The 21,219-nt window shown below is 35.1% G+C and overlaps 1 protein-coding gene across 25 annotated transcripts in view; it reads right to left on the bottom strand.

The window, feature by feature from the left end:
- The window catches only part of Adgrl3 (adhesion G protein-coupled receptor L3), a 485,843-nt gene that overhangs the window by 87,573 nt on the left and 377,051 nt on the right, over positions 1 to 21,219 (bottom strand). For all 25 annotated transcript variants that reach the window (XM_031342882.1, XM_031342858.1, XM_031342860.1 and 22 more), the window contains 3 exons: positions 18,660 to 18,869; positions 16,449 to 16,669; positions 1,787 to 1,853 (listed from right to left, as the gene is read on the bottom strand). In XM_031342882.1, coding sequence (XP_031198742.1) covers positions 1,787 to 1,853; positions 16,449 to 16,669; positions 18,660 to 18,869 — 498 coding nt within the window. The remainder of the gene's footprint in view (positions 1 to 1,786; positions 1,854 to 16,448; positions 16,670 to 18,659; positions 18,870 to 21,219) is intronic.

Here is a 21,219-nt window from a genome sequence, read left to right as displayed (position 1 = left end):
TGTGCCAAATTCACACGAAATAAAAAGTCAGTGGTTGTTTAGAAGGATGCTGCTGAAATTTCTGAATAACTCAAAGCCCACTGCTTTGAAGTGAATCCCCAAACACAGGAACTATTCTAAAAGAGCTGCTACAATTTCATTCCATGAACATGTCTCTAGACTGATTAATCATAGATACTCTCCATTTCATCTCTCAGAGATGCACTTTTTCAGAGGCTAAATTATTAATATATAAAAACCTTTTATTTTGTTTATATTTTGGAACCATCTCAGGAGGTAGCACCAGCTGACTTATATAAGTCAATATGTAGAGCAGGCTAGCCTTGAATTTCTGGACATCCTCCTACCTCTGACTACTTTGTTCTGGGATTACAGATGCACACTACCACACCAGGCTACAAATACAAATCCTAACCTCAGTATATTTTGAATGCATAAGTAAAATGAATTAGAGATCTGATGCTACAATAAACTAGGTTGGAAACAGATGGTCTCTCATGATATCCTTATGCCACAAAACAGAAAAGATGTCTATAATTTAAAAGAACATAGTCTAAGAGACATGACCTATACGCCTTACATGGACATTATAAAGCAGTGCTTCTCAACTTTCCTGATGCTACGATCCTATAATACAGTTTCTCATACAGTTTGTGCAAACTTCAACTGTAAATATACTTTTGTTGCTACTTCATTACTGTAATTTTTTGTTGCTGTTATGAATAGTAATGTAAATAATTTTGGAGACAAAGGTTTGCCAAGGGGTTGTGACCCACGTGTTGAGAACCACTGCTATAAAGCAAGCCATAGGCCAAATGGCACTTGAACCGGGTGATTAGCTTCTACACTCTACAATTAGGGACTGATACAGACCAGGAAAATTCAATAAAAGGCTCCACTGACATTCTCCCTGTAAGGCAACTTCACATTTCTTTATTAATGGATTCAAGTCTCAAAAGTAAAAATCAAAAGGTGAAGAAAGCTAAACAAAACAACCAACATTAAGTGACTAAAAAGCTTAATGTGAACTGGATGCAATTAGTGGGGAAGCCTGGTCCGTATTGACATAAATCAGCCCAGGGTCATTATTCTGACTTTTCTTTTTTTTTTTTTTTTTTTTTTTTTTTTTTTTTCCTTTTTTTCCTGTAATGATATTTGGTTACAAAATGATTCCTAGTCTCTCACACATCTATGTAATGGTCAATGAGACTGATTTTAGACACCAGGCTTTTCCCATGATATGTGTGTGTATATACAGATGCATGTACATATTTATATATGTATAAAATGCAGTGCTGTATGTGCCATATTGTCACTTTCAAATCTGAAACATAAGTCTTGAGAGCTTACATGAATGAATGAATAAGTAGATAAATGAATAAATAAATACTGTAAGTAATAGCTAGTGTTCACCTATATTTCTAATTACTGTTTATATTCAATTCTAATTACTTCAAAAAAAAGGAAGGAAAATATGCTGTTGTCAAAGTTAAAAGTCATCATTATTCAGTTGTCTAGACAGCTGTGTGGACTGCACTGGCCTGGATTCTTCTGTAGCCATTTTCTTTTGCAAATGCTTACTTTCCTTTTCCAACAGTTTTGATGAACTACTTTACACTATAAACGTAGACTATAATGAGTGTCTAATTGCGTGAGTTATGTAGGGTCATATAAGTACATGCTTTCCCCCAAATTAACCTATGTAAATTTAAGATAGCTAGTACATGGATAGTGGAAGTTCTTATTTCTTGACCTGGGAAGTGCATAGTTAATTAGGAGTTCTTACCATAATTATCAAGGTCGCTGGTCCTATAAAACTCCAAATGAAGTAGGTGTCAAGGCGAAGCCAACATCTGCAGTGAAACACAAGGGAGAGAAGCCATTCAAAGACTGGGTCCAGGACATATATCAAGAGTGAGCAGGTGACAGAGAAGAATGTGAACGGCACAGTATTCCACTGGGAGACAGGAAATATTACATTGCTTGTTCATTTAAATGCTGAATTATGTGCCCGATTTCTGACAGCACTGTTGATGGAGTAAGATAATTACCCTTAGAGAAAGCAGGGGAAAATGGCATCAGGCCTATTTGCTAAGGCCTTTTGTGTCTGTCATTGAAACCTTAGAGGGAAAAAAAACGAAAAAGCCATACACATAGCCATTAAAGCCAGTAGCTTTAAGCTATCCTTTTCTCTCCAATTACACTGCTACATAACCTGTCTATCAGCTGTCAGGAAAAGTGACATTTTCCTGTCAGGAAGATCTGAGGAAATTCAGTACAAAGAAGAAATAAATTTGGTATCAGAAGATTGAAGTTTAATTAGGTTGGGCAGCCAACCTTTGAGGGTTCTGAAGCCTTAAAAAGAGCATGTTACTGCTCATGCTTCTGGAGTTGCAAGTGGTCCTTAGCATTTGAAGAAGTTGATTCATGACCTAAAAAGTAAATTATTAATCACTTAATTTCAGGCACATTTAGTACTCCCCCAGTTCTTAAAGCCTCTGGGAAATTACATTTCCATTCTTCGCAGTGACAGGAAGACAAAGTGAAAGTGACTCGTTATGAGAAAGATTAATGCAAATAGTGAACAAATTATTTGATGTTAAGAATAATATCTTGAATAATTTGCCACTTTGCAATATTGTAAGCATAATTAAAACCAAAGCACTTCCACTAGTAAATACTCAATAGCTTTTTTTTTATGTGCTCTAGACTTGTATTCAAAGCAGTTGAATATGCTGCTAATTATAATAATGTTAAATAAAGAGTTACAGAGCACCCAAAAGTTATCATGGAAGGATTTTACACATCATTTCAAATTGAACTGATAAATAGAATATTGGCTTTCATCTGATAAATAGTACAAAAGTTGAGAAATAGAGTAGGTCTATGTTTGCTAACGGGATACATTTATATACTGAGGGCTGATGATAGAGCTCAATGACCTATGTGGGTCTGAGTTTAGCTGCCAGCACCATAAAGAAAAAAAGGAAAAGAGAGAAAGGGAGGAGGAGGGTAAGGAAGAGGAGGAGGAAAAAGGTAAGAAAGAAGTAGTAGTTGTTTAGTCAAAAGGCCACATAAAATATTATCACCTATTTATTAAATGTATATATGTATTTAATAAATTAAATAATTTATGATGTGCATACTTAATTATTTTCATATCTATATATACATATATATCCATCCATGAAATATAGATAGATGGATGGATGGATGGATAGATAGATAGATAGATAGACAGATAGATAGATAAACAGATGTTTCAGTGAAAAGAAAAAAACCTACAAACTCATGCTATTCGTTATTGTTCCATACAGTAGAGTGTGGAGACACCAGAGTGTACCCTAAGGCTTTAGCTGTATATTTTATCTAATAATTACTGAAAGCATGCCAAAATACTTAAAAGTTTTCAATTAAGTAGTAAAGGCAGTGATTATCATTTGTTGCTGTTTTCTGCTTTTGCAATTTTTTAAATTTTTCTAAAGTGATTGATAGCTATATTTTTAAGCAAAAAAAAAAAAAAAAAAAAAAGTCATCAAAACCAATCTCTAAATACCTGGCTATCTTCTTTTACCTTAAATCCAAATAAACTGATTTCAGTAGCAGTGAGGTAGACACATCATTCAGAGACTGAATGTCAGTCCATAATTTCTACTTAGACTAGATGGTTTATTATTGTTCAAATATATATAAGAATTCTGTTTGAAAAATATTATTATAGAAGCAATTAGAGCTTAAATTACTAGTCATATATTTGTTTGAACAGTTAGTTATCCCTTTGCCATGGTGTTTAAATATTTGTCATAGAAGAAGCATGTAGTGCGGTCTATAAACAGGCATAAGTAAGAGAGGTCTCTTTTCACATAGGAAAGCTGTCTTCATTCTCACTGAGGGTGAACTTGCCACCCTTTAAAGGAACTCTGTGCATGCATGACTTGAATAAGTATGGGAATTTTCATCAGTATCTATAGGTTCTTTACAGACTAGATTTCCCTTAAGGCTAAAGGCAATAGAGAACAAAGCAAGTGAATTTTTTCAGATTAAATTAGATGTTAGCCCCACATTGTTTAAGTTATATTAACACAATACAACATTAATGATGCATTTTTGAATAATTACTAATAGGATAATCCATTTATAGCTCAAAACATATTTGGAGAGGTCATCTAAGAACTAAAGCACATTTTTTTAGCAAATATATATATATATACTTTTTTTGGTTTTTCGAGATAGGGTTTCTATGTGTATCCCTGGCTGTCCTGGACCTCACTGTGTAGACAAGGCTGGCTTCGAACTCAGAAATCTGCCTGCCTCTGCCTCCAAAGTGCTGGGATTAAAGGTATGCGCCACCACTGCCCGGTGCAAATAATTTTTATTATGGAAAAAAATATGCTTCAAGTTCTTTCAGAAAATATTCTTTTACATGTAATAGATAATTTAAATCATATTAGCAGTGATTATGTTCAATTAAGGTTGATATAAAACTTTAATATCTTCATATGTTTTGTTTAAATAAGAGAATGACATTAACTTTATCCTTACCAAGCTTGATTTCTTTAGAAATACGAGCTAGCAGGTTTTTTTTTTTTTTTTTAAATATGAATTTGGCTAACAATCTCTTCAAGAAGTGGAAGACATGTGACATGTTATTTTTAGCCTTTAAGAAAATTCTTCAGTATCTATTTATTTAAAATGATTTAAATTCCCTTCGTAAGTGAACAGGAGAAGAGGCAGTCTGAAACTCAACATGCACTGAGTAAATCATCCCCCCATGCCTGCTGTCTGCACTTTACTCTCCTCTGGAATCTGTGTGGAGAGAATGCCTTTTCTAATTTGATTGCCATATGGCCATACCTGCTGTTGTTTTTGGCTGCACGCTGGCTTTTGCAAAGCTCTCTGCATTTCATCTCTTTCCCATTACCCACCTTCCAAATTTGCATGGTGCCTGCCCCATTCACTGTGCCAAGATCAAAAGAATTATCCATGACCATAGTGCAAAGAATGGTATCATATACTCATATTTCATCAAATATATCTGTCCTACCCCACAGCATTCTAAACTCTGGCCCCTCTTTGCTAATTGGATAAAATCCAAAACCACTGGCTAAAAAGAGACCAGATCAGATTGGTAGGACAAATGCTAAAGGAAAATTAATCATATTAAATACCAAAAGGCAGCTTACAAATGGTTAAATCTACTTTAAAATACAATGGTTTATCTGAAAATCATAGTGATTTACTAAGTAGTATTTAACTAGCAAAATTGGAAAGTTTGATAGGTCATTTATACTTAATTTTCAAGAAACCTCAATTTTGTATTTTTAAAGGATATTCAGTCTATTGTGTCTAATCTCTGAATTGTGCTTTCAGAAGTACTAAAAAAAAAAAAAAAATACATGACCTACAGGTGAAAAGAAAACTCATCCTGGCTATGTTCCCTTTTACTTCTTCAATACAAAAGACATTCTAAAATACAAAGGAAAACTTTTCATTTGCCATATCTGCCTTGTTTTTTGTTTCATTAATGAAACACAAATGTGCCATTAAAATCTTCTTATTGTAGCATTTCCAAAGGGTAATAAAATAGAGCTATTTACATGATGTCTTATTGCATTGATATAATTTTATTGGTTTCAACACTCTAAAGAATCAATGCTAAGCCAGAAGTATAAACTATTTTCCTCTAGAATTGTTCTCCAAAAAGTAGAACTCATCCTGAAAATTAATAGTAAGGGAGTGGCTATCATGTTACCTTAGAATCAATTACCTATTTAACAAGAACTACTTTAATGTAAACTCAGAAAGAAATGAACAAATTATTTTATATTATAACAGGAAAATTAATTTCTTAAGATAACACAACAGAGAAAATAGTCTGCTAAAATGTATCGTCCTAATATACTAAGCTACAGATCCTCATTTCATTCTCAGCTTTCCTACTGAAAAGGTGTGCTTCTGTATCTAGAAAAGCAGCAGGGCCAGCTGCCCAAAGACACAACCATCACCCATAGACAGCATGGTTCACTACGTTGAGCCTCAGTCAAACCAGCAGACAACAGCTTCTCATCCAGAATTTGATGTAGAATAGATGTAAAATTCTAGACAAAAGAGTCTATGGGACATATTAAACGTAACTAGAAACTAATTTTTGATGTCATTAGATATTGAAATTCATGATAATTTTACATCAAGTTGTTTATGAATTTGTAAATACCATAATCACCTTTTTAGTTTATGCACATATATGTCTATATTTATATCCATTTTGTTATATACTGTGCATAAAACACTATATTTGTACTGTTTATTATTTATTATCTAACTGCCCATTTTTCTATCATATCTCTCTCTGTCTATGTAATGTCAAACAATTACAGAAAAAATAAAAGAAACATGGAAAGAAACAAAGAAGAGAGGAGGAAAGAGGCAGATAAACTGCAAACAATAAAGGATATAGTCTTAAACTGATTGAAAAATATTGTTGTTAATGAGTTTTAAAAAGTAATTGCCCTAGAATCATGATACAGTTCACAGACCCAGAGAAGAGAGGCTAACTACCAAGGAGGGCGCAATTGAAGACACTTGGATCTCCCAAGAAAGAGGGAATAGAATAGAGTTTGCAGGAGGATTGAGGAAGGAGGGGTAGACACAGGAGGGTTCAGGTGTGGGTAGGGTGCAGGAATAGCGTTCTGGAAGAGAAGACTAGAATTGAAGTTTCTTCTTCCATGGGTCAAAATAGCAACAGAATAACTGTAATCACTAGTTTAATAAATGTACAATTTTTAACTATTTAACTTATATTTTAGAATGTTGTTTAGCATAAACTTTATATTTATTCATTTCTACCAGCCAAATATAGAACCATTAATAAAAGATATAATTTAGTAGGGGCATATTTACTTTTCAATTTACATAACTTGTAATTCTATGTATATCTGCATACATAATCACATCTAAATGCACAGATTCATATGTCACAGTAGTCTTGTACAATTTTTATAATCACCCTTACTTCACAGGTTAGTCATGGTGAAGTTAATAGTAGTTTTTAGATTTTACTCTGGTTTACCTAACATCAAGGCCTCTACAACAGGAAAAAGATATATAGGAAATAAAATAAAAGTTGTAAATGACTAGATAAACATTCATTCACAATGAATGGATGAGAAACCTACATGCTGTATATGATGCATACATATTGAAACCTGTCTTTAGAAAAATATCAGAATTCTTTTAAATATGTTGCCTCTTAAAAGTGCATTATTTTGTACTTTATTGAATGGCTTTAGTGCAATGATCTATATAAATAATTCACATGTGATTATTTTAAATATATTTAATAGTTGTAAAATTGTCAGAATAATCAAAGGGTTGTTTTAGTCTATCAAGACCCACATTATATCTATTTTTCCCTGCCTTACTATATCCTAACCCCTGTTTTCTATGCTGCACCTAGAACTTATGCTGTACATGTCATATAAATACTATTAGAAAGTATATATACACATATTTAGTCTTTGTTGATAGATCTCATTGAAACAAAACAATGTTTTACAGTTAGTCTATTCTGAAACACTTAGTACTACTTCATTTTATTGAGAATAATAGTCCACCATATAGCTGTATCAGTTTGTCTTTTTATCTGTTGATGATATAAGGGGCCTCTATTGTTTAGCTACCCAAAACAATGTTATAGGTTTTTGCATAGACCTATGTTTTGCTGGGTCATTGGGTAACTATGACTTGGTGGGTAATGTGAAAAGAACTTATTGTTTTGCTAAGGCTGATCTCAAATCCCTGGCCTCAAATTATCCATCCTGCCTCCAAATACTAGGACTACTAGCCTGGCCTCTATACCTAACAACACAGAAAAAAAAAAAAAAAACTTTAACATTTTGAATGGTTCCAACTTCAATGTCTTTAACCTTTTTATATTATCTCTTTATTTCTGCTGCCCCAGTAGATGTAGAGATTCTAAATTATACACACCAATAGAGGTAAAATGACAGGTGTGGACATTTTTAAACTTCTTTTTATCCTAAAATAACTCAAGTACAGTGTGCTACTTTGGTATAGTTCATTGCCTTATAAAAGATAACAGGTCCTGATTTCTGATACAGTTCTGGAATAAATAACTCCTCCTTAGAAAATTGTACACTCAACCTAGTACTATTTCAAATGGTAATAGACTCATTCCAGTGATAGGACTCCTTGATAGGAACACAGTGGCACGATAAAACCTCAGTCATGAATACATATACAAAGAAAGCATGCTTAAAGATGTTAATAAAATAATATATTTAAATGTGCATGTATTCTACATATACTCACTGAATAAGTTCTACCTTGTTGTCTCATCAAAAAGTAGGTCTTTGTTGGCTATACTATTTCACATGTCCAACCTAAGTCAGATGCATGAGTCGACGACATAGTCACTGATTAGAAGTTTGGGAGAGGGTGAGCTGGTGAGCAGGGGGAGGGGAGAGGGAACAGGAGGTTTTGTTTTGTTTTATTTTCATTTTTGTTTTATTTTTATTTTATTTTATTTTTTCAGAGGGTAAACTGGAAAAGGATATATCATATGACATGTAAATAAAGAAAATATCTAATAAAAAAAACTAATGCAAACCAAAAAAAAAAAAAAAAAAAAAAAAAAAAAAAAAAAAAAAAAAAAAAAAAAACCAAAAAACAAAAACAAAAAAGAAAGAAAGATAGCAGAAAAAAAAAAGAAGTTTCGTGTCAATTAAAATAAGATTGTTTTATGAAGTGCTAGAATGATTGCACATAATAGTACTGGTTAAAAGACAGTTTTTTGAGGGAGTTAACTAATTAGAAATCATGAAACAAATTTATAAAATAAACCCATGAACAAAACTATCGAATACTGTCAAGCTCAATGTTTCTGAAGTCTTTTTCTTTGATAACACTATAATGCAATTGGATAACTATAATGTACTCTCTTTACAATATGCAGTGAACACTTGACAACCTAAATGCTTATACAAGTTATTTTGATAAACTGAAATAAAGACACACGTGGGGGTTTGGTTGACACAGATTACAACTTTTATAATTATTCTTGAGCCAGGGAGCTATGGAAGGAAATGTAAGGATCTCTAGATGGCTTCACAGTGATTTTCAGACTGCAATATGATGTCGATTCTTTTTAAATCCATGTGCTGAGAAGCCCGGTATCAATTTTCCAGGTCACATGTTATCTCTGAACCTAGCCTCTAGCATTACTCTACTGCAGTTCTCTTGCATTTCTTGGTCCTCAGTTCTGACTCTTTCCTCTAACCCACTCAGGATGCTATCCTGCTGGTTGTACACCTGCGATTATATGATATAGGTCCTAAGGGAACCATCAAAGTTAGATAGACTTTTAACTGTCTGAGCTGTTCACATTTTTGTAATATTTTAATAAATTTTAAAATGAACTGATTTGTTTCAGGTGATAAATTCCTAGTATTTAGAACTGAATTTCAGAACATTCCTGTTTGAATTATTGTTAACTTTCATTATAATCATGTTCTGACAGTATCCCATGGAATACAGCATCCCATGGAATACAGCATCCCATGGAATACTTTCACCGACTGTCCAGAAGAATAAAAGCATGAAGGATCAGCGATGATATATACTCATTATTCTAACCTGTAATCCACAAGTCGGGGGTTATTTTTTTTTTTTTAAAGATTTTTGGTCATTTAAATGGATTTTTAAAATGCTGTGATACTGTGTCCAAATGTTATTGTACAGTGACAGGCAGGTAGATCAATGGAATAGAATTGAAGACCCAGGAATGAACCCACAAACCTATGGCCACTTGATCTTTGACAAAGGAGCTAAAACCATTCAGTGGAAAAAAAAAAAAAAAACAGCATTTTCAACAAATGGTGCTGGCTCGACTGACAGTTAGCATGTAGAAGAAGGCAAATTGATCCATTCTTATCTCCTCATACAAAGCTCAAGTCCAAGTGGATCAAGGACCTCCACATAAAACCAGATACACTCAAACTAACAGAAAAGAAAGTGGGGAAGAGCCTCGAGCACATAGGCACAGGGGAAAATTTCCTGAACAGAACACCAATAGCTTATGCTCTAAGATCAAGAATCGACAAATGGGACTTCATAAAATTGCAAAGCTTCTGTAAGGCAAAAGACACTGTCAATAGGACAAAACGGCAACCAACAAATTGGGAAAAGATCTTTACCAACCCTATATCTGATGGCTAATATTCAATATATAAAAAGAACTCAAAAGTTAGACTCCAGAGAAACAAATAACTCTATTAAAAAAATGGGGTACAGAGCTAAACAAAGAATTCTCAACTGATGAATACTGAATGGCTGAGAAGCACCTAAAGAAATGTTCAACATCCTTAGTCATCAGGGAAATGCAAATCAAAACAACCCTGAGATTCCACCTCACACCAGTCAGAATGGCTAGGATAAAAAACTCAGGTGACAGCAGATGCTGGCAAGGTTGTAGAGAAAGAACACTCCTTCATTGCTGGTGGAATTGCAAGCTGGTACAACCACTCTGGAAAACAGTTTGACGGTTCCTCTAGAAATTGGACATAGTACTACCAGAGGACCCAACTATTCCACTCCTGGGCATATACCCAGAAGATGCTCTAACATGTAATAAGGACACATGCTCCACTATCTTCATAGAAGCCTTATTTTTAATAGCCAGAAACTGGAAACAACCCAGATGTCCCTCAACAGAAGAATGGATACAGAAATTATGGTGCATCTACACAATGGAGTACTACTCAGCTATTAAAAACAATGAATTTATGAAATTCTTGGGGAAATGGATAGACCTGGAGAATATTATCCTGAGTGAGGTAATCCAATCACAAAAGAACACATGGTATGCATTCTCTGATAAGTGAATATTAGCCTAGAAGATCGGAAAACACAAAGTACAAACCACAAACCATAAGAAACTCAAGAAGGAAGACCAAAGTGTGGATACTTCGTTCCTTCTTAAAAGGGGGAACAAAAACCCATGGAAGGAGTTGTAGAGACTAATTATGGAGCAAAGACTAAAGGAAAGACAATTCAGAGACTGTTCCACCTGTGAGTCCTTCCCATATTCAATCATGAAATCTAGACACTATTGTGGATGCCAACAAGTGCTGGATGACAGGAGCCTGATATAGGTGTCTCCTGAGAAGCTCTGACAGTACCCAACTAATACAGAAGTGGAGGCTCACAGCCATCCATTGGACTGAGTACAGGGTCCCCAATGAAGCAGCTAGAGAAAGGACCCAAGGAGCTGAAGGGCTTGCAGCCCCTTAGGACAAACACCAATATGAACTAACTAGTACCCTCAGAGTTCCCAGGGACTAAAACTCCAACCAAAAAGTACAAATGGGGGGACTCATGGCTCCAACAACATGCGTATAGCAGAGGATGGCCAAGTCGGTCATCAATGGGAGGAGAGGACCTTGGCCCTGTAAAGGTTCTATGCCCCAGTGTAGGGGAATGCCAGGCCCAGTAAGCAGGAAGGGGTGGGGTGGTTAGCAGGGGGAAGGAGGAGGGAACAGGGGATTGTTTTAGTTTTTGTTTATTTCATTTTATTTCATTTTATTTTTTTGGAGGAGAACCTGGGAAAGAGATATTGTAAATAAAGAAAACATCTAATAAAAAAAAAAAAGATTTTTGGTCATTTAAATGGATTTTTAAAATGCTGTGATACTGTGTCCAAATGTTATTGTAAGTATATTTTTGAGAATATGTCAATTAGACAAGGGATTTTATTATATAAACATCAGAAGATAATGACTCTTTTATAAGCATTGCAAATTGATGGCAAACTAAACTTCTTAAGATAAAATTATGTCTGCTTGGTTCATGAGTATGTGTTCTGTACATAATAAATTCAACAGGCTAATAACATTTCATAGAAAAACACATCATAATCCATCAGCCAGATGGAATACGATAGTTATCTCCATCTGTATCAAAATACCATTTATTTTGCTACAAGACAATTTTAACTCCAGAGTCATCATCTATGTTACCATCAGTCTCTTTCCTAGAAAGGTAAGCTTTTATTATTAAGGTTCTCAGATGGAACACCTTATTGTCACTATAATGAAATGATTAAATTCAGTAAAAGGAGTGGAAAAAAGAAATCTATTATTTAGATTACATTATACTACACTACATTAATTAGAATTGTTCAGTATATACTCTAAACATTAAATTAGAACAAAAGTTAAGAAGCATGGAATTCTAAGACATAAGCATTTACTTTACAGAGAATAATAAGCATAGCTAACAATATCTTTGATTTCTAGATTATCATAGTTTATATTAGACTAGACTATCAACAGTTTTATTGTTTTTTAGAAATCAGTGAGTGTATAATAAAACAGAAGATATACATGAAAATTAGAATTTTTTAGTATCTTCTGCAGTTCTATGAATAGCTATAGGCATTCATTTTTAATTTATTTATTTTTATTTTAATGTACATTTGTGTTTGGCCTACACATGTCTGTGTGAGGGAGTTTGATCCACTGGAATTTGAGCTACAGACAGTTGTGAGCAGCCATATGGATACTGGGGATTGAACCTGGGTCTTCTGGAAGAAGAGCTGGTGCTCTAAATCTCTGAGCCACCTCTCCAGCCCTTAAAAGAATTTCTTAATTGAAGTCTTTCTGATAACTTCCAAAATTTTGTTTTGCTGCAACATCTCACAATAAAGAAAAGTTACATATAAAAAAGTTATATAGTTAGCAAGTCTGTGAAAAGTCAGATGGAATAAATAAAATGCCTTTATCTGGAATAAAATAAAATCAGTGAACAATTACAGAAACTGGGAAGACAAAAGACAATAAATACCAAGTTACAGAATGCAAAAATCCTACACACTGAGTCAAAATTCAGTGCCTTTGCTGGGGATATAGCTCAGTGACAGGGTGGTTGTTTCACATGCAGCAAGCCAAGTTCAATCCCAGAACCACAAATAAAATTAATTAATTAAACTGATTGGTTTTAATTTTATTTAAGAAGATATATTAATTAAGTCCAAATGAAAAATATGACAGATTCATGTCAGGAGTAAACACCAAAATAATAGCTCCTTTTTAATATTTGTATTCTTAATGAACAAAACAATCCTAGGCAGATACTTAATTCTGTGAACTTCCCGAAGTAGAAGTTAAATATATTCTCCCCATAGACCCTGGAGTCAACTTTTTAAACAGTTTTTATATGTTTAAAATAAACGATAAAGTACTTCACTCCTGTCTGTGATGGAATTTGACTGGAATTTTCTCTAGTTTTCCTTTCTCTTTTACTTATCTTCTATCATCGATCTCTGTTTTGCTTTGCTTTTGCTTGGGAAAAATCATAATTGTATAACTAAGCATTTAAAAATTGTTTAGAATCATGCCTGGGAAGTAAATTATTCCCTATTCCCACAGAGTAATGGTGTCAGTAAATGAGACCTACCAGTCCTGGGGCAGGAAATTAAAATAATGGTGGCCAAGGCTTTAACCAAGTCACTAGGGACTATGTATTATTGACTCTAAGAAGACAGATTTCTACTATCCCAAAAAATGACATCTGTTTCAAAATGAATGACCGAGACACAAAGAAAAAAAGTGGATTCAGTCCAGTAAGGGGAAAATTTACAAATAACTCATGAGAAAAGATAAATATTGAACCAAAACCAAAAAGAAATTCAGGACATCCAGCGAGCAAGATGTGACTGCTTAAGAACAATATTGGAAATTGTTTAAGGTCATACATAATGGTATAACTCAGCTTAATTTCTTAGGGGGAGAATGAATTAATTAAAATGCAAAATTCTGTGACCCAGGGGGAGTGATTGCTAATGGGCTTCTTTATGGGTTGATGAAAATATTCTAAAATCTGTGGTGATAGGTGTATAACATTCAGAACATATTAAAGTACTTGAAGTCTATACTTCAAATGAGTATATAATGACTTGTGAGCTACATCAATAAAGACATTATTTGAGAAAAAATAAAAGAGCCTATGATGAGTCTGTCTCTCCTAAGACATCTTTAGGAGCAAAGCTGGATACAGCATTTTGCTCATCTAGTCTGGTCCCATGATTGTGATTGGGGCCAATGGAATGAATTCATATTTGACTGAAATTTAGATCAGACGTGAAAATAATTGTCACAATGAGACAGATCACCTATTCTGTCCCTGTATTTAAAAAGAGCACAGCATAAGTGCAATGGTCTCCTTTTAATTGTGTCAGTGGTGTCTGGGCACCACATGTTTTATTTTAACTATACTCTCACTAACCCCGGTGTCTTTTTCTGTCACTCCCTCTTTATGAATCCTCATTTCTGGGAAGCAAGCTACTTTATTGCCAGCATGTTCAGGCTGCTGGTGGCTGGTGGCAAGCCATGAAATCTGGCTTATAAACTTCTGTACAAATTGATGTTATCTAGCCTTGTCTAAGACTTCACTGCTGCCTTGAAATGTTTTGATGAATGTCTAACTGGCCCTTTAACACATTTTCCATAGACCTTGTCTTAAAGCTTTTCAGATCTCTTGTCCCCTCTACTTCACCCCACAGAAGTCAGCATCTTTCACCTGGTGAAACTGCCCCATGCTTAGAAACGTATCTTACTCATTCCTTCCTACATTTCCCTCCAAAGACAAAGGTAATTTCATCATCACAAAAAGAAATCCAACTGCATCTGAAGTAAACCTAGTAGTTTATCAAGGGTTTGTTACACCCATCTCTGTAATGATAGACAAATCAGGACGAATGTGCTTGATTCTGCTCATCTATAAAATTTATACCACAGGCATGGTGAGTTCTAAAACTACTTTCAACATGTTCAGTGAAGTTCTTTCTAATGTTGTATTTAGCTTTATATCTTTTTTTTTTAATCATCCTGGGGTCTTTCCTTTCCTGAATAGCCTAGGTACACTGAATACAAATTCAAATAATAACCCCTCTTCTCTCCATTAATTTCCTGTCAACTGGATTCTTCTCAGCCTATACATATCTTAAGACTTCATCCATCACAAAGTCCCCTGTATATTTTCGTTTGTTTATTTTATTTTTTATCATTTTGTTCTGCGTGCCAGACAAGGACACTGACACAGAACTGGAGCCTCCCGGCTCCTGTGACACCATTTCAAAATTCCTCCATTACTTTCATCACATAAACCAATAAATTCAGTAAAATTACTTCAGGGTATAGATACTATCTGAGGCCTCTGATAACTTCTTTTTTCACACCTTCCAATTTGGCTGTGCTTCTAGCACTGTCTTGAGAAAGCTGTCGAAAAGGTCAAGTGACTTTCTGTCTCCTACTTATACTATTTGAATTATCTTTGACATAAATCACTGCTAGTTCTGGAAGGCTAACATGAACCATTCTCCTACTTTCCATGACCTTCAGTCCCAAGGTTCTGTAACTATGGTTCTGCTTCTTCTCCCCATTTATTCTCCCTCCTCAGTGCATCCCTAAAATGTAGGCATTTCTTCAAGTGAAACTTTCATTCATTGTTTGGGATCTCTGTTGACATGAAGGCATTTTGAACTGAATGATTTTCTTTATTTAAAAACTGTTTATTTTTATGTGGTGGCTTGTCTGCATGTGTGATGGTGTGAGATGCCCTGGAACTGATATTGCAGACAGCTGGGAGCCATCAAGTGGATGCTGGGAATTAAGCATGGTTCCTTGAGGAAAAGAGGACCAAAGCTCTTAGCTGTCTCCCCAGCTCCAATACTTTCTTCTTTTTCATTTTCTTTCCCCTTCCTCTTTCTCCATTCCTCCTCTGTATTTGCTAGACTGGGTTTCTCTGTGTAGCCTCAGCTATCCTGGAACTTGCTCTAGGGATCAGGCTGATCTCCAACTCAGAAATCTGCCTGCCTCTGCATCCTTGGTGTGCTGGACCACCTTAATGTACCCTGCCTGAATGTCTTTCTTTTCTGCTGCACTTGTCTATATTCTTTAACAACTTAAAGATATACTGAAAAAAAAAACTGTATTACTATAGTCCAATAATTATATAGAAAAAGAGAAAAGAAGAGCAAACTCCTCCTGCTCCTTCAGGTTTCCTGTCACTATAAATACTCATCTGGGACTACCACTGGCATCAGTGAATAAAGGCCAACGATGTGGAGTGACTCTGTGGTCTGAGAACAGTCTTTGATTGGTGTGCACATGGCTAAATACTCTGAAAGAATATAAAATTATCACACAGTTACTCTAGAGAGAGACACTATGTTCTTCCAAAACAGGATCACAGTTTCAAAAAAAAAAAATTAACGTCCCAACAAATACCAAGCCATACATTGGATCATACTCTCAGTTGCTTCTTTGGTTCCCTTAGTAGATGCTTGGTAGACACCGAAGAGATCCCAAAGCTTTTACCTTGAGTAGATCTGGGGAGGGGGAGAGAAGAAAGGCAGCAAACGTTCAACTCACACTTTGTCTGTTCCGTAGCTCCTGTAGTCGACTGCAGCAGAGACGGCCACGATGAGCGCGGGCATCCCATAGCCGACCAGATAAAAGTACTTCCTACGGGAATGCTCGCTCTCAAAGACCTCCACCAGCATGATATACAGCTGCACCCCTTCTAGAAACATCCAGGTGAAAGCGGCCAAGAAGAAGAAATGCAAAAGAGCCGCGAACACTGCACAGGCAATCTAGAAAAAAGAACCCGGGCTTCAGTTTCTGAACAAACACATGAACCTCTATTGCCCAACACAAAACTAACATAAGTGGCTATCAGCCCAGCCATTATAAAACAGGACTGCAATAGGATAATCTGGATAAGACTCTTGGGAGTATAAACAGGAAAATGAATTAAATATAACCTACTTGAACTGCCTTTTATCTTAATTACAGCTTATGGCTGACACCATGTTAAAACAAGGAAAATCATAACATTTATGAGGAAAAAAAATTTATTAAGAGCCCAAAGATAATTACCATTGAGATTAGGCTCAAATTTTTAAACCTTTATAGCTAACATGTAAAGATTTTTAAATCTGTAAATCTGAAAGTGATTATGTAATAGCAATAACCCCAGTGTTTAGTAGGTTGAGCAATAGAATTAAAAGTATGACTCTGCTTCAATTTTGGAAGGAAATAAGAAAGGAAAAAGAATAGAGAAAGATACAAAGAAAAAGAAAATGGTGTTAAAATTGATTTTTTTTGTGTGTGTTTCTTCTAAACATGGATTAACATGTCAGGTTTTCTTTAAATTTTTTTGATTGCAGTGCTAGCAACTGAAGGGACTCTGTCACTGAGCTTACACTCTTCTCAATATCTTCAGTTGTAAATGAAAAAGAAATAAATAAGGTTCCAAATATGATGGGGACAGACTCACACCCCCCCACACACACACACAAGGAACACCTACCTAGTAAGAAAAGAAAGACACTTTACTGAGTAATACAACCCCTGCATCTTTTATCAGTCTCTATCATTGTATTTTCACCAGAGACTGGTTTTGGGCAGTATCCACTGCCTGGTAAAGTTTATCATAACATACTAACATCGGGGAATTAAAATTCAAAAACAATTCTACATGAAAGAAACTATCGCTATTTTAATTAGAGGTTAACTAAAGAATAGAATATTTTCCTCAAAAATGACACAATTCTTTTTGAGGATTTTAAGGTTAGAATTTCAACTATAAAATTTTTGCAATCATAAGGTGTTAGCTTGAGGAGGAAATTGTCTTCTTTGATTGCTTATTCATATATGTGCATTTATGGGGAAAGCTATTACATTAGATGTATGCTAACCAATTAAAATATATATTCACCATAATTGTATCCTTTTCAGTCATTAATCATAAAGGCATCAGTATAGACTTCAAACTGCATTCTATTCTACAGCACATCATGCATATGAATGCATAATGAGGGTCAGCATTAAGTGAGTGAATTATTTATCATACTAACAAGTATTCTGAAAACTACAAAGTTTTGCTCTCCTTTGCAGCTCTAGTCCTGAGAGCTGCATTTTATTCGATCATAAACTGATATGTGAGAAGCCTAGTATATGTTAGCCAGAGGAAAGAACCAGTGCAATAAAGTTATATAGTATATGATCCCAATAATATTGAGGAAATGCAAAGCTATTGGAGAACATAAGAACAAATGGATGTCATGGCTAGAGGAGATACTGTGATGAACAGAAGAAATACAGAGAATTTTTAAGAGAGTAAAACATACTGCATATTCAATAAGAGAGAATATGTATGTGTGTCTACAGAATACATAACACCCAGTGAATATTAATATAAATTATGAACCATGGACTTACAGTAATAAAGATGTGTCAATCCTTCCTCATTAGTCACAAATGTGTCTCTCAGGTAGGAGATGTGGGTGAGAAAGGAGGCTATTCACATGTGTAAGCATGAGCTATATGGACAATCACTATACTGTATGAAAGCCCAAAGTCTGTTGTAACAACCAAATTTAAATGTGCACCCATATGTAAAGTTTACCATTTCTTAATGGCAATGAACTTGAAAACTAAAGAGCAGAGGAAGATGTGAAAATCACTATCTGTGGACTAAGCCAAAGGAAGGGCCCTCCGCAGCATGCTCTTTCCCAGTGTAGAGAGAGTCCTACAAAGCTAAAATTGTGGGTAGTCTTTGCTAACAGCAATATAGCTTACTGGTTGGTCAGTTCTGTTGATTCCAATCAGGAAGAGCAGCTCTGCCACAAACAGGCTGATGCACAGGTTCTTGTGAATTGTGTTACGGTCACTCTGGAGCCCACGGAAGAAGCAAAATGTGAAGATGCAAATCAGGAGACAAACGAGAGACAACAAGATTCCAACCCAGGTGATCACATCCAGAAGAAGATCGTGGACTGCATCGCTATGCTGGAGACACAAAGGGAAACATAAGTTGCCTTTGTACATGAACAGTAATCAATGCTGGATTCAGGAAGCACGAGCCCAGGAGAACAGTACATATGACCCATACTCACAGCAAATGTGAAAAATCACTCGGGCTTCCTATTCCATAGTTAAAACATTTCATCGTTTTTCCGCTAAGAATTTACTGGGAGATTTGGGGGTGTTAATAAAATTCATTAGCTTCATTCTTAGTACATATACTTCTAGAATATAAATAACTGAACGAGATCAATGTGACTCTGGCTAAAGACTTCAACTTCAAACTGTAGGCTTTAACCTACATCGCTTTTTTCTACTATTTTTGAAAAAAAAAATAAGTTCCTGTTGTATACTTTCAAAACTATAAGATACACATTTAGGAAACTAGTGCCTCAACTGGTTTTTAAAACATCAACCGAATTTTTAAGTGTATAAGAAATGTAAATAAATAAAATATTGAATAAAACAACAACAAAAAAGAAATATGTAACTCCTTGCACTATAGATGATTCATCATAACTTTTAAGTTGGCTTCATAGAAGTATTTATTTGAATAAAAAAACCTTTAGTTAATTCTGACAAGTTGCAACATATTTCATCTGTATCACATATTTAATGAACGTTCTCAGGTATTGGGGATATCCACAGGACTTATATTTATATTGTATTTCTTTAGAGTTCATAGTATCATGTCAAAGCAGTAATCTGAGTTGAGAAACGAAGTCAGGAATAGTTTGTGCATGGCCAGTCCAGTCTTAATTCTCGGGTTCTTTCAAAACCATTAACACCTAATTTCTACCAGCAAAGGAAAAATGAATTAGCAAGTTCAATTTACGTGATTCTAAACAAGTGAAAGTTATTAGACTGACTCAGAGATAGTTCTCAAAAATTCTAACTTCACTTATGGAAAATTGGCAAGGATATTAGATTGGCCAGATACGTTGTACATTTTGAGTGGCCGGAGATCAGTTAAAATTTAAACCAATACCATTTTTTGTCTGTGAAGATCATATATATATATAGTTTTCTTAGTACACATAAATACTAGTGACAGAGGAGGCCAGAGACATCATATACCCCTGGAAGTGGAGTTATAGGTAGTTGCAAAAAACCCTACATGGATTTTAGGAGTAGAACTTGGGTCCTCTGCAAGAACAGTATATATTCTTAACCACTCTGTCAACTCTCTAGCCCTTCATACACATGTTTTACAATGAAAATTCCACAGTATCTTTTACATTAAAATAGCCAGATTAAGAGATTAATATGTATTCACTGATAAGTGGATATTAGCCCAAAAGTTCTGAATACCCAAAAGATACAATTCACAGACCACATGAACCTCAAGAAGAAGGAAGACCAATGTGTGGGTGCTTCAGTCCTTCTTAGAAGAGGGAACACCCTCATAGAAGTAGGGGGTTGGGGGATGGGATGGAGGTTTCCAGGAGGGGGAAGAAACAGGAAAGGGGATAACAGTTGAAATACAAATAAAGGAAATATCCAATAAAAATACAACTAAGAAAAAAGAAGAAATAAAAAAACCCAAAATGATTTAATATTAGTTTCCATTCTTTCTCTTTTATTTTATTCTTCAACTTGATAGTGTGAAAATCATGAAGATGAATTTCCTTGAAGCAAGTCATCATCCCAGAATCTGAATCACGTGCACCAGAGCGTTTTCCCCTTGCCAGGTGTACTTACATGGGTCTTATTTCATGAAGCCCTTCCCTAGAACTGACTGTGAAATTGGTTTGAAATATTCCTGCTCTATTTCCCAGGAAAAATCACAAATCATGAAAGAAAACTAGGTGAAGTTTTGTTCGAAATGTTTTGTTCTCCTAAGGATATTACTAAACCAGCCCTGGGCCTCTGATGGTTAAATGACTTTGTAGTTTGTGAGTAGAGAGAGGTTGGCACTGCCTGGTTCCCTGAACAGAGAGCTATTTGCTCTCTACTTTTTCTCAAAGGAAAGAAACTGCTGGAGTAACAAGTCCCAGTGTTCAGCACAGCAGTCTCCCGCGATGGGCAAATGGCAGGAACAATATTTCTCAAGTGTATCCTAAAGACCTAAAGCACTAAAGAAACATAGAGAAGGAAAGTAAAAACCTCCCACCTTTGTTTGCCTGGGTGGTTGTATTATTAGAAATGTATTTACCTGAGTGGTTGTATTATTAGAAATGTATTTATTTGGCGCCTCTGAAGACACTTCACAAGCCCCATGCAGAGTTGTTGAGAAAAGAATACCAGATTTCAAAATGTCAGCAACAAAAGTACATAAGACTCAAGCACAGAACAATAAAACCTGGTGATTAACTCGCCCTTAGTGTTGTCTATC

The sequence above is a fragment of the Mastomys coucha genome, unplaced genomic scaffold, assembly GCF_008632895.1.
Source record: "Mastomys coucha isolate ucsf_1 unplaced genomic scaffold, UCSF_Mcou_1 pScaffold22, whole genome shotgun sequence".
Lineage (NCBI taxonomy): Eukaryota > Metazoa > Chordata > Mammalia > Rodentia > Muridae > Mastomys > Mastomys coucha.
The sequence above is the reverse complement of the archived record's forward strand: the minus strand, read 5'-3'. Positions and strand labels throughout refer to the sequence as shown.